Below are 13,337 nucleotides of genomic sequence, written 5' to 3' on the forward strand. Positions count from 1 at the left end.
CTCTGAGATAGCCAGGCGCCTGAGTTGGGTACAAATGACTCTGGGTACAAAGGTACTATTTGTTCACCCTTGTTTTGGTATGGGCCCTGTGTCTCTGCTATTACTGTTGGGATTGACCTAGTGCCATCTCTCTGCTTGGAATGCTCTCTCCGCCCTGGCTTTGTCGTGTATGGGGCGCTCAGACATGCGTGACTGTCGAGGTATGTACGTGATATGACCTGGGATTTCTAATGTGAACTGGAATTAGCCGAAGCCCCAAAACCACCTTCATTGCTTCTGATTCTCGGAAATTTCAAAGAAACCCTTTCAGAGTTACAGATGACTGGTTATGGCGGAGTGCCAGGGTACCAGCTGGACATGATAGTTCAAAATTCTCACCACAAGTTCACAAGTTCAACCGCAGCCATCTTATCCAGGATGATCAGGATTTTTGTCACATTAGATAAAACATTTTTCCTCACTCATTTGCTAAACTATGGAGCCTGTTTCTCTGTTGCTCTGTTGTCCAGTTGTATTTGAGGATTTTCATGCAGGGTTTGGTTGGTAGGTTTTATGATGTGTTGTCTAATGTGTGTGCTGGAGGGAGGCCTGTGTCCTGCAGCCTGCTGATGTTGTGCGCTGAAGCGAGCGGTCCCGGCACTCCTCGTGGAGCACTTCACCCCTCTGACTGTACCCTGACACGCTGTGACGCTTGGAGCACTTTAGGCTGACCCGGCTCCTCACCTCCCGCCTGATGGACAGATTAAAGGACCATTAAGCATAATTACTGTTTCAGTTGGAGAGGCCAACTCATCCTGTCAGAAATGGTTACAAATTGCTGCACCTCTGCCCCCTGTATGGCTCTTAAATTCTGAATTTCATTACATTGTCTACTTTTCTTACGATCAACAAGTTTGGTCCTTGACAATTAAAAAAAAAAAGGGAAAGCCAAATGGTGACTAATGGGAATAAGACTTTAAATTAGGCTGAAAAATGTATTTTTGTGGTTTGCTTTGAGATCGGTCTTTCAGTTTTTGTGAATATGTGGCTCTAAGCCAATCAAAGTGAGTCTGATGGCTGTGGAGAGGAGTGTGACAGGTAGTTGATGTGATCTGGAGTGGAGCGGTGTGAGTGTGTGGTCTGCTGCGCTGTCTGTCTGATTATGTAAAATGTGGTGAGATGGTGTAACATTGGCTGGCTGTTGCAGTGGTTTGCCAGCTCCAGAGGGCCTGTTGCCAGTTTTACATGAGAATATGCAGCAGCGCCTCGTAATGTTCTCCTCTCTGTATCCATAAGAAAACCCACACTACCGCCCAAGGGAAATTGGTCGATACCATCAACCCAGCTGGAGGCCCAGGCGGCAGACAGAGTTTTCCCATTTTTTACATCAACACTGATGTTTATTATGAGATCTCCCTTTACTGTAACCTGCCCCTCTTGCGCCCCTTCTCTTCCTCATTTGGCCCATTATTACACCCATGGTGAGAACAAACAGTTTCCCTACTTAATAATTCACATCACTTTCATCTGATACTCAGTTACCATGGGCAATTTAGTAGTTGAATAATTTTGTGAAAAATTCATTTATTATCGCTGTGCGTTATGAATCTGGAGAGACGGAGAGTGGAGTGGTGGAGGATTTTAAATTGCGTCTGTGGAGCGAGGGATCCAAGGGTAGGTAATGTGTTCTAATGTTCTCAGCCATATGCATTGTTTTCAGGGCTCATCGGTTTTACATCGATTCCCACTGAAGTGTTTAATTGCATCATGAATATGATCTAATTCTGTCCTTTTCACTGAAACTGGAGCACTCTCTGCAAATGATGTACGGCCTTGACAGCACCACATCAGGATGTATTTTATATGGAATGTAAATTATAGTGTTAAATTAGCCTGGAAAGATAACTAGCTGGCACGGGGGAATGGACTCAACAGTTTAATTTAGTGTCAAAAGGCCGTGAAGGGATAAATCACCTCTCTCTCCCCTCTCTACTATGCCATATTAGGCTTTAATCATTCTCCTTTTCTTGTAATATCACTTGTTTCTCACTGCTGCCTAAGGAGTTCTTGAGAACTACACTGCATTTCTCACAGCATCAGTTGACTGCTTATAAATGCTTCAATTTGAGCACATGGAAGACAATGTTTGCCCCTTTTACTTTTACAGGTTTTTCCCTCTTGAAATACTGGACACTTCACCGCTTTCCCTGGAGATTCAAAATGGCACTTGAAGATCTGGAAATCGCTTTCTTACTTCAGAGTAACTCTGAGAGAAGACAAAAGTAGGTGAAGAAGTGCTGGGCTTCATGGCACAGTTTGGTAGGTGGGGTATTCATGAAACACATGAAAGCCATTAGGTACGCTTTAGGTTTAGGAGAAGGACCTCTCCTGGTTTCCTGCCCTCAAGGCTGGAGTGTTTGTCTGAGTGACCCTGCCCGAATAGGCCACTGTGTCTGGGAGCTGCCTTCTGGCAACCTGATCTATCTTCTATGATTGTGTCCTTCACAACAACTAGAGGAAACCACCTGGCCAAGATCTGGATTTTTCTGTGAGAACTAACTTGGCTTTGTGTTCCCAGAGTCCTCACTGTGAAATGACTTTATTTAATTCTCGTTAGGGCCGTGTATCGGTACCTTCAAGGTATCGACACATAACCCAGCACCAAGTAGTATCGAAACTTCTCCAGTGAAGTAATACCTGCATACGATCCTTTTTGTATCCACATTTAGAAAAAAACCTATTTGTGTGGTTTCGCTCACAGCCAATCAATGCAAGCGTTCTTTGACCTGATGTGATGTGTGATTGGCCAACTACCGTAGTAGCTACAACCCACACAGTCTGGTGAGGTGAAGTCGAGTATGGTGCATTTGACGGTGTTGGCAGTTCAGCATGCCAAGATGCTACCAAAACGTTCAAATGTATGGCTGTACTACATGCTTGTGATGTCTGGTAGCATTTTACTTAACTGAATGCTTCCATTCACATGATGGGTATTGAATTAAGTTGAAAAAGGGTACTAAAGTATTCTTTTGGTATCTGTATCACTTTTAGGGTAACTGTATATGTACTCATATCGTAATGTTTTTATTGATACTCTTATCGATACCTCTCATCCCCTTGGTGGGTAGATGGATACAAGTGAGAGGATCAGGGAAGTGCTGGAGGGACCAGATGACACTGTGAAGGCTCAGACACACCAAACCAACATCGCAGAACTAGTGGCGATGAACAATGGCTGTTGCATCGTCTCACAATGCCTGTCTTGGTCAAGATCTTGCACTTGAACACACTGTAGAGGCACCAAGCTAGCATGTATTTTCTGTGCCTGGGTGAGATGGAGTAATTCTCCATACCAGCTGAAGGGGGTAGTCTGTGTTTGTCATTTAAAAACAGGAAACTTGAAGACCAACAGCACGGATTCAAGACCCTAGTTAGCTAGTTAGCACATTATCAACACAACACGATGTTGAAAGAACAAATGGTACTTACTGTGCGCCAGCAAATAATAACACAAACTATCACAAATTGTTTCTGCTAAAGAGCTCAATGGCTAAAAAAGTAATCTTACCTCATGTAACAAATTAGAGAAAATCTCACTCTCTTGACTGTAGTTGTTTGTTTACTTTCCTCACTTCCGTTTCTCTTCTCGTGCACTGAGCTGAACTGGCAATTCGAATGATTTCATTCACAGACGGGCTCTGATGTCTCCTGTGCCAATTCAACTTGCTGAATTGGCTGAAAAACAGCCAAAAAGGGCCAAATTGTACCAAGTGTGCAGGACATGCCACAGAAACTAGGGTCACCAGCGGCCCAACATTGACTGACGGCTGACCACTGGCTTGATGCGTCAGGGCCCTAAGGGTGATGTGAATACCTGTGCACCTTCATAAATGTCCTACCTGGTTCGTAATAGTTAGAGACACATTAGTATCTGAAACCAACCACTCACCACTACACAACCAGGCTACCTCCTCTGTCTTTGAATTCCTCCCACTGTACTGCTGATTTTGACAGCTCTCTGGAGAAAAGGGCCCTTAAATTATCAAGTGGGGCTGTAGTTGTTTTCCTTGTTGTTTTCATCTCTTAGGAGGGGGCAGGGAGGGCTTTGGGGAGGAATTGGTATGTTAAATGAGCTATGGGAGGTCTGCTGAGGCTTTTTTTTTTTTTTGAGTAGGGGGGAGTTCAGTCAGACGAGAATTGCTGCGTTGGGCGTTTGAGGCAGCTGTGTGAAGTCATTTTCCGGGAGTGCAAGCGGGAGAGAGGTGCGGATTAGGCAGCGCCTCTGAGCCGGAACAAGTCTGTCTGGGAAGGGATGAAGGCTACAAACCATAGATCTAATTCCCGCTCACGCTGCTAGACAGCAGAGACACTCACACACAAGCCAGTGTGAATTAGGCCCATTTGCTCCCCTCAGTCTGAAGCGAGCGAACACGGGAGCAGACAGGGAGAAGTTGACAGACTCCTCACATCCTGCCCTCTCTCCTGACTCCCCACACTGTTTCCAGCCCACCTCCAAACTCTGTCTCCTGCTCGTGCTCCTTTTTTATTGTTTCTTGTGCTGCAGGTCTTTATTATTGCTGACATTAACATGAACACAGTGCAAAAACAGGTTCCACTGTAATCCTGGGAGGGAAAAAAAACACGGGCATTCCACTGGCAGTGCAGAAAATGTTTGCACCTGTGGCCCCATTGATTGCGTGCTTGAAGCTCCAGTGCTCTGAAGTTCATGTCTTTTTAATGTGTGTAATGCTTTGCCTCAGGTCATGTGATTGCCCTGAGGTTAAGGAAGGTTCATGAGGCTGTGTGCAGCAGTGGATAGGCCGATTGGCTGTCCTTCTTCTTCTTCTTCTTCTTCTTCTTCTTCTTCTTCTGCCTACCTTACAAACACAGCTTCCCTTCTCTGCCCTCACATGCACCATACCAAACCTAGTGCCCTCTTGTCAACACACAAAAACCTGACCCCAGAGCCATGCAGTGAAGGGCTGAGATCAATGTGGTTGACCCAGATACACTGTTCCCCTGCCTCTTTGTGATTGGACACAGTTTGCTTGTGGGTCAACCACAGTTTTGGAGAGGCAGGAGGGGAAGTTGCAATCCAGACCTGAATTAACCTCTGAATGCTACCCATCATGCACTGAGTGATGTCTATGGACTGGTACACTCTGTGGCACTTTCATCTGAAGTGTTAGCAGTGTTTCTGGGTTCCCCCTCAATTCCACCACTGTTATAAGACTTATTTCAGAGAACCTCCAAAAATCAATCGGATTGCTTTAGTTATTAAGGCTGGTTTTAGAGCTCTGTTAGTTGTGAGGAGAGATGGAGATGTTGGTGTAAGGGCCCCCTGTTCTCTCCCCGTTGTGCTTGTCTCTCCCATCACAGCCCTCTGCACCCTGTGTGCCCAGTAATGAGTTGTATTACATGCTCTGTGGTGGGCATGTCTTGTGTGTTAGGCGGCTGTATTCAATCTTTGTATTGTGAATGGAGGGGAAGGCTCTTTGTATGTCTTTGAGAGGCACTGAATTGAAACGGTGTGCACCGAGTGAAGCTGATGAGAAGAGAGCGAGTCCTGAGAGGAACATGTGGATGCCTGGCAGGCAGGGAAACAGTGTAGTATGTTTGTGTGCACTTGTGCGTAGACATGTATCTAACAGTGTGTCTGCAAATGCTCTCTGTGTGTTCACTGCAGAACAGGGTGGATTTCGCGGAAATGCGCTGCTGAGCTGGACGTAAGTTGAATTAGCCTTAGTTATTCGGTTTACTTATCCCACATTTTCAAATGGCCTGCTAAGAGGTAGTGTATATTGTATGAATGAAAATCTACTCCAGTCGGCTCATTCATCACTTGAGCCTCTCATTGTGACCCTTTATAAGGACTGGCGAGGGGCCTAGCTATGGGCTAAGTGATTTTATGAGGCAGCATCATGAGGCTCAGGTCTTATTCCTTTTTGTAGGAATGCATTTTCTACTTAGATGGCAACAAACTGCATTTGCACTTAAAACATATTCTGTAATCTTCTGTTATTTTACATACAAATTGCATCCTGGGCGATGCATTCATCATTGCTCATATCCAGCCCACTCCTAAATGAAAAATGTATCTGAGATGAATAATGGATCCCTCCATAGTATAATTTTGTGTTTCTTGAATATAGTCGAGAGTTCCTCCTCTGCGTTATCCTCTAAATTTTCCCACCTTGCCTGGATGAAGTTTTAGAGGAGGGGAGATATGAAGAAAAATTACTTATTTACTGTGGTTATTGTTTACCTGAGAATTTTTCCAATATGAAGCTTCTACGACACACATAATATATGGAATATGCCGTCAGAAAAACATACTGCTGTTGTGAATTGTGGTGTTGAAACTTCAGGACACTCACATTCGAACGCCAATCAATCATGATCATGTGCTATACCTTGTAGTATGTAACATGTTCAGTCTGTGGAACAGTTGGTTGGGAGGTGATAGGGTTTGTAGCTAGCTAGCGTACATAAGTGCTGGTGTAGTGGCAGTGTCGAGGGGTTCCTCTGGGGGCTATGGGTGGGCAGCCTTGTGTGAAGCTGGGAGAATTGAGGTTGAGTAGCTGAGCCCTCTGTCTTTATCTCTAATTACATGGTGAGGCTTGGGGAGATTGGGCAGAACTGTAAAGCCCCCACAGATAGCTTGGTCCCCCCCAGCTGTAACACAGCAGGGTCTGAGGATGTGAAGCAGAACCAGGTCTGGTGGGGCTCTAATCCCACCACAGACGTTCTCCCCGGGGAGCACCCAGTGTTCTTTCCTCTCCACGGCAGCTCCGCAGTCTGCCACATTGCAACCCGCCGCTGGGGGAGAAGCATGCCGAGGCTCCGGCAGCCCACTCTGTCGTGCTCTACTTGCTCCTGTCGGTTTTTGTCGTCCCCAAAGTTTCCCAGCCCGTCCTGGGAGACATCCTGACACCGAGTTGCAGATGGGAAGCACTGGACCGAGGCAGCTGGTGTCACAATGTGGATTGGAATTCACAGTTGGGGTAAAATATGAAACAAATATGTCATTATACATATGTTTCCCACAGTTTGTTCATCCAGCTGTTTCCTTACTCAGTCCCCTTGCTCCCCTTTGCCTTGCCATCTAAACCTGAGTAGGGCTGACTGATAATAATCCATGATTTGTCCCATCGTGCTCCGTTTTTCTCAGAGTGGGTCCAGTTACTTCTAAGCATTATCCTCTGTAGCTGTTAATTCTCTCTGTTGGATCCCTCATAAGAGCTGTGTATTCTGGATTTTAATGTTTACACTTTGTTGTTTTGATGATACGAGGCAACGCTATCAAAGGAGAGCGTGGAACATACTTCACTACAAATGAAATAGGCAGAATTATTCCCAGTCAGTTAAGTGTCCTTTGATTCCTTTGCAAGTTTAATCTGCACGAATCGATAAAAGGATGCATGTTGGGCTTGGGAGTCAACAGCAGCCGTGTTTGATGGGTAAACGGACAACCAAATGGATGATGTGGGGGAGCATTCATCTTTCTTTAGGCAAATTGGGCCGCAAGGTCCTGACTAATTGATTGATTGCATGACTTGCTGATACAATCAAAGCCTGGCCTGATTTATGGCGATAAATCGATTGATTAATAAGGTTTTCTGTGCAGGGGTTGGTCCGTGATGGTGGTGAGAAGTGGGGGGAAGACACCTCCCAGTCACACATCCGTCTTGGAGCCGTCAGCCTTGTTGGTTTAGTGTGGTAATAAGAAAGGCCTGGATCTCCCAGCTGACATTTACAAAGAGTCAGCTGGCTATGACCCGCTCCCTAGATTAACCTCCACTTGTTCTCATAAGCACCACTGATATTAAAAGATGGGGAGCAGCAGCAGCAGCCAGGAAAAAAAAATGAAGTGTGACTTTTTTCAGTTCACCGTTTGCATACATCATTAGGGGGAACAACAAAAATCAATTGCACATTCCAGAATAAATAAAAACAAATATCTTGAGCAGCGTAATGCGAGGGCCTCTTGTTGACTCTTTCCAGATTACATTTAGCCGGGTGTTTAAACGCTGATTTACAGCAAGATGGAGTCCATTCCCTGCACTCACCTGCCTGTCTGCCTGCCTGTTCAGAATATGAAATGGAAGTTAAACACTGTGAATCTCCAGTGTGGGGAGGAGGGCTCTGGACGTGTGGGCAGTGTAGCATCAAATAGATTGTGTTTCCTCCCGTGTAAACGCCTAATGTGTGCCGAGCGCTCTGACACAGATGAATGTAAGGAATTTGCTGTAAAGACTTTACGGCCCTTTTGAGAGACATGGCTGGGAACTGGTAGCGTGGAACCTGCTCCACGCCCCCCTGAACACACGTCCGCACACATGCACGTACACACATGCTCGCACAAGTGCTTACACATGCACACATGTCAAGGCACACAGCCCTCCAAGGAGAGCAGCTACATCAAACTGTTAAGGCTGGTGCGGACATCAGGGATACTTTTTATTTGCTTTGGGTCAGAAATGGCGGCCCTGATGATGTGATGCGAATCATCTCACAGACCTGCTCGGCACTATGTGCTATGTTATGGCAGAAAGTAATCCTGGTGATGCTCCTGACCGGGCTCATCATTTAATATATGAGAGCTACCTTCTGCTGCAGAACAGGGCAAATTATAAAATGATTCATGTATAAACTGCCCTTTCAAGTGGCTGCTCCCATTCTGCGGCAATGGAACTTGTCTGCCAGATCTTCGAGCCTTTGTGACGGCGCTCAAAGCTCTCAGCTGCTTGTTGTCAGCACTGGTTTTATTCCCACTCTCACCGCTCTATTTAGATTCATTTATTTTTGGTTCAAATGCTGTAAAATGAAAGTGCGATGGAGAGAAGGAGGGTAAAGGAGCGCTCCCTCTCTCTCAGACAGGTGGCCCCGGTTTATGTCGCCAGGCCCCAGGGGCCCCGCTAACTGAGTCTGAGCGAGAGGAGGGACCTGTCTCTCAGCGCTACACAGGTGGTGTGAAACGCAGCCCTCTCTCCACACCTGAAATATTCAGATTCTTCCAGCGGCGTCGCTTTGATCTTGCTGCAATCGACAAGGGAAAACGGAGAGTGTAGGGGGGAGAAAACAACAAAAACAAGTGGAAGAGCAGCACACCTGAGAGCGAACAGATTGACATTTCTTAAGAGAGAATAAACAATCGCAGGTTAGCTGTGTTGCATCGCTCCAGCTCGTCGTTTCAGGTGAAAGTGGGCCATCGCGGTGATGGCTGCATCTTTGGAGCCTTCTCCCACTAACTGACCTCGATGATGAAGCTTCACAGAAACAAGTCCCCCGCAGTGCACTCCTCATTCCCACTTTGAAAGAAACAGTATAACAAACCTTGTCCCCAGTTTTAGTCTTCAAGTTTGTACCATGTCTGTTCTCCTAATTTTTTTATGCGTCCTCCTCAAAAAACTCAAGTTTGGAAGGTTTTGTGAGCACCGGCTGTTCTTGGCTATTGTGAAGCCTCCCTGTCGCTCTTCCATTTTCCCAATCTAAAATTGAGCCCATCATTTGGCCGACCGGGGTTATCATGTCTTCTCTCAGGTTTCAACCCACTAGTCTGCTAATGAATCATAGGACTGTGTAATTAGTCACCCTGCATGTACCACACAATGACAATAGACACCCTGATTGTAACCACAGAGTTTGAAAGGAGCAGAACAATGGTCGGCCTTAATGATGATAAATAAGGTGTTGTAATTGGCCTTCGTTTGGATCATTCAGTCATAGATTGTAATTTGAAGTTTCTAATTGGAGGACATTTAAAGTTATTCATTGGACTCAGAGTGGATACAGGGTTGTTTGAAAGGGCTGTAATAAGATGTTTTCATGATACCTCTTTATTATTTTGAACAAGACCTGACAATAAATGGAATTAGAGCCTCCCTGATCATACTAAGATGTGTTACCAGTATATCAATGAGAACTAAGAAAACATGTGTATGCATGTGTGTCCAAGTGTGCATGTTGGAATTAAAGAGAGAGGAGTGTTGACAAGTAGGCTGTGCTCTGGTGCATCAGGCGCCAAAAACTCCCTAAATGAAGCAGGGTATGACGAATAATGGCTGACAACACCAGTCACACCTTTTGCTGATGGTTGTAACGCTCACACGCTTCTCCTTCCTTTTGTGAGATTTAGCATGCTGTTTGAAGACAGCCTGACTGACTGGGGATTAATTATTTTGGATGATTTATCAGACTTACCAGTCCAGAGTTTAGAGAGGTGTCAAAATTAAATGTGATTTTCCTCGTTGGTAAGTCCTCACAATCTATACACTACCTACATATTTCTGCACTGTGCAGTCAGTCAGTGTTGCTGCTGCGGAGTGGACAGTTGCCAAATATGCTAGTAATCTGTAGAGCAGGATTTCCCAAACTGGGGTTGGGGACCCCACAAGGGGTCACAAGATAATCTGAGAGATCATGAGACATTTATCAGGATAGGAAAGCAGGAAAGCGTTTGCTGTTCAATATTGTTTTATTTATTCAACCACTGGCAATGAGTCACCAGTAGACATTGCCTAATGTTTGAGAAATAGTTTGACATTTTGCGAAATGCGCTTACTTGCTGTCTTGTTGAGAGCTTAAATAAGAAAATTGATATGCCTACCACTCATATCTGTTAAATATATACTGTAGCTTTGTATAGACAGGCAGGCATGAGAGTGGTGTCAATCTAACTCTTGGCGAAAAGAGTGAATAAGCATATTTCCCAAGATGTTGAACTGTACCTTGTGGAGTCAAAAGTAAGAGGTTGGGAGCCAATGCCTTAGGTTCCTTTTAACAGGTCAGTGCTATACATAGAGCAGTACATTGGCTACACTTGCATTTATTCATTATAAGGCTAGCGATATGGAGATAAAATCAAATATCACAATAATTTATGTTAACGTTAGCTGAAATTACGTTAGTTTGCTTGTGACATCATTAGAACTCTTTAATATCAGCAATCTCGTAAGGTTACAAATTATCGTCTGCTCACTGTTATGTTACTTTGTAAGTTACAGTCAATGTTTGGAGGTTACTCAATACATGTCCTGGAATGTAACTAGTAACATATTCCATTAGACCACTAAAACTAAGTAATGTATTCTAAATACTTTGAATTACTTTTTGAGTAACCAAAATCTAAGACAATTTCAAGTCTTATATCCTGATATTCATATAATTCTGATATATTGCCCAGTCCTAACTCATAACCGTGTTTGATTGTTATTTTTGTTTATGTGCAATTCACAACATACCTGGCAACTGACTTTGTCTGATAGGGTCAACTCCGCCCATCTGGCATGCGCAGCAGGTTAAAACAAACCCTCAGAATTAAATGCAAATAGTATTTGACCCAGGTGTGATGTGGTCTAACAGCAGTGTGATGGTGGTGTGAACTGGAGCAGCTCGAGCTCAAGCTGATGGAGAGTGAAAGTGAAGGAGCAGCAGTCGGTGGTAAACAGATGGAGGGAGATGCCAGGTGATAGCAGCCCCCCAGTGTTTCCCTGTCAGAGGCCGCGTGCTCAGCTCACGTTCCTAGCGCCGGGTCACAGAGGTTAGAGGCTCCTCCCGCACCGGCTCCCTCTGTCTGGATGGTCCAACACATACACACACACATGCACACACACACACACACACACACACACACACAGAGCTGTCTGCCTGTGCTGCCCTTAACTGATATTCAGCCCAAGGAGGCCAGATAAGAGTTCATTTTGGATCTTTCACATGGACAGGCGCCAATGTGCACTATTCCCTGCACCGCTCCATCCCCCCACCAAGCTGCTCCCTCCCTCCCTGGCCTGAATGAGGGGGGGCTGCCAGTAATAATGTTGAGGCCAGACTAGACTGCAGTGATTGGGGCCATTGATTGCGGTGATTTGATTTATTGATCAGTCCCCCCTCTCAAATGTGGCGTCTGAGATGCGGGGCTAATCTGAGGCAGCTATGGACAATCTTGTGCCTCACAGAGAATGGGAGGCGACAAGGAATGTATGAAAGGAAACCACACTTATCTTAATCACACATTGGTCCCTGCTTTGCCTTGCTGCAGCCTCGGTGTGCAGATGTCAGCGCACATGTGTCTCTGTGCATGCATGTGTGCCCACTCGCTCTTTTGTGCGAGACCTTGCGTGCGGGTGTGTGTGTATATCTGTGTGTTTTTGCGTCGGTGTGCGTATACGGTGGGGGTTGTGAGGCAGTACAGTCACCAGGCAGAACAGAGTGGATCTATAAATTGATGGAATTCAAAGCCTCCAGCATCGATTACCATTATAACAAACAGCAGCACACAGAATGTCTGATTATTTTTAGACAAAGATTCTGTGCTCTCAGCAGCAATTCTGCTGATGCTGTCACACTTTCAGACATCTGCCTATGATTGCAATTAGATGGGATACAAAAAGAAAAATAATACCCCATCTGCATTTTCCCCTCTCTCCTCCTCCTCCCTATTTTTTCCTCTTTAATTTGTGCTGCCCAAGCCCAGTGCACACAATAGTGATTTTGACTCACTCTACCTCATTGCAGTACCTTGGTAGGTTTTTTTTTTTCCAGTTGTCAACATTTTCCACCATGGGCTGTCTTTGTGAAAGGCCAGAAAATAGCTTACCACTACAGATGTAATCAAGACGAGCTAGGTTTAATGAATCAATGTCAAATCTACTCCAACACAATACATTAGTGAGCCCCGCATTTTACCTAAAACATTCGCACTTGGACAGATTGTCTCTCTGTTCCCATTTTTGTCAAAAGCAGTTGCCTTAGCTGGATTTGGTTATTAGAGTTTTTACTCTCTGTTTGCTGCCTTAGCCTACAGTAGGTATAACTAGCCTCCCATCATTTAAATGAAACATAGAACACTTGACAACCAGCTTATGTCATGATGTTTAGTGTTCTGTCCTGTTTTACAGATTTGTTACCACTGCTGGCCTCCATTTTTCTTGCTAGGTTTACCCAACAGAGTCTGAAGGGACCACTCCCTGCAGTCTTTGCTGCAACACACTTGCATAAACCTGAGGCCTCTTAATGCAGTATAAATGGTTGCCTGCCAGATCAGGGCTCCACTACAAATGCCGATAGGGTCCAGCTTTGGTCACCGTCAGAGGAGAAGAACCTACGTTTGTAAGCTGAAGGAAATGTGAGTCATGGTTTTACTGCTTTTTCTGGTGTTCAGCAGTTCATTGAGCTTCAAGTCCATTTACTGACTGCCAATAGGCTGCAGGTCTATCCTGTTAAAGCCAATAAGCTTCTTGTTTCTTGGTCTTTGGTTTTGAGTCAGAAGTCACCAATTGCTTTCCTCTTGTAGATTGACTTGAGCATGCCAGGACTGGTTCCATGCTCAAAATCCCTCTTTCCTGTGCCTCCAGCCC

General features: G+C 45.1%; 1 protein-coding gene across 4 annotated transcripts in view; it reads left to right on the top strand.

Annotated features, from left to right (window-relative positions):
- The window catches only part of cux2b (cut-like homeobox 2b), a 96,007-nt gene that overhangs the window by 20,421 nt on the left and 62,249 nt on the right, over positions 1-13,337 (top strand). Inside the window, exon 1 of one of the 4 annotated variants that reach the window (XM_078170936.1) lies at positions 123-200. The exons of the other annotated variants lie outside the window; for them this stretch is intronic. Coding sequence (XP_078027062.1) covers positions 141-200 — 60 coding nt within the window. The 5' untranslated portion in view covers positions 123-140. Of the gene's footprint in view, positions 1-122; positions 201-13,337 lie in introns of those variants that run through there. 4 annotated transcript variants of the gene reach the window in all.

Source organism: Epinephelus lanceolatus, chromosome 9 (genome assembly GCF_041903045.1).
Source record: "Epinephelus lanceolatus isolate andai-2023 chromosome 9, ASM4190304v1, whole genome shotgun sequence".
Classification (NCBI taxonomy): Eukaryota; Metazoa; Chordata; class Actinopteri; order Perciformes; family Serranidae; genus Epinephelus; species Epinephelus lanceolatus.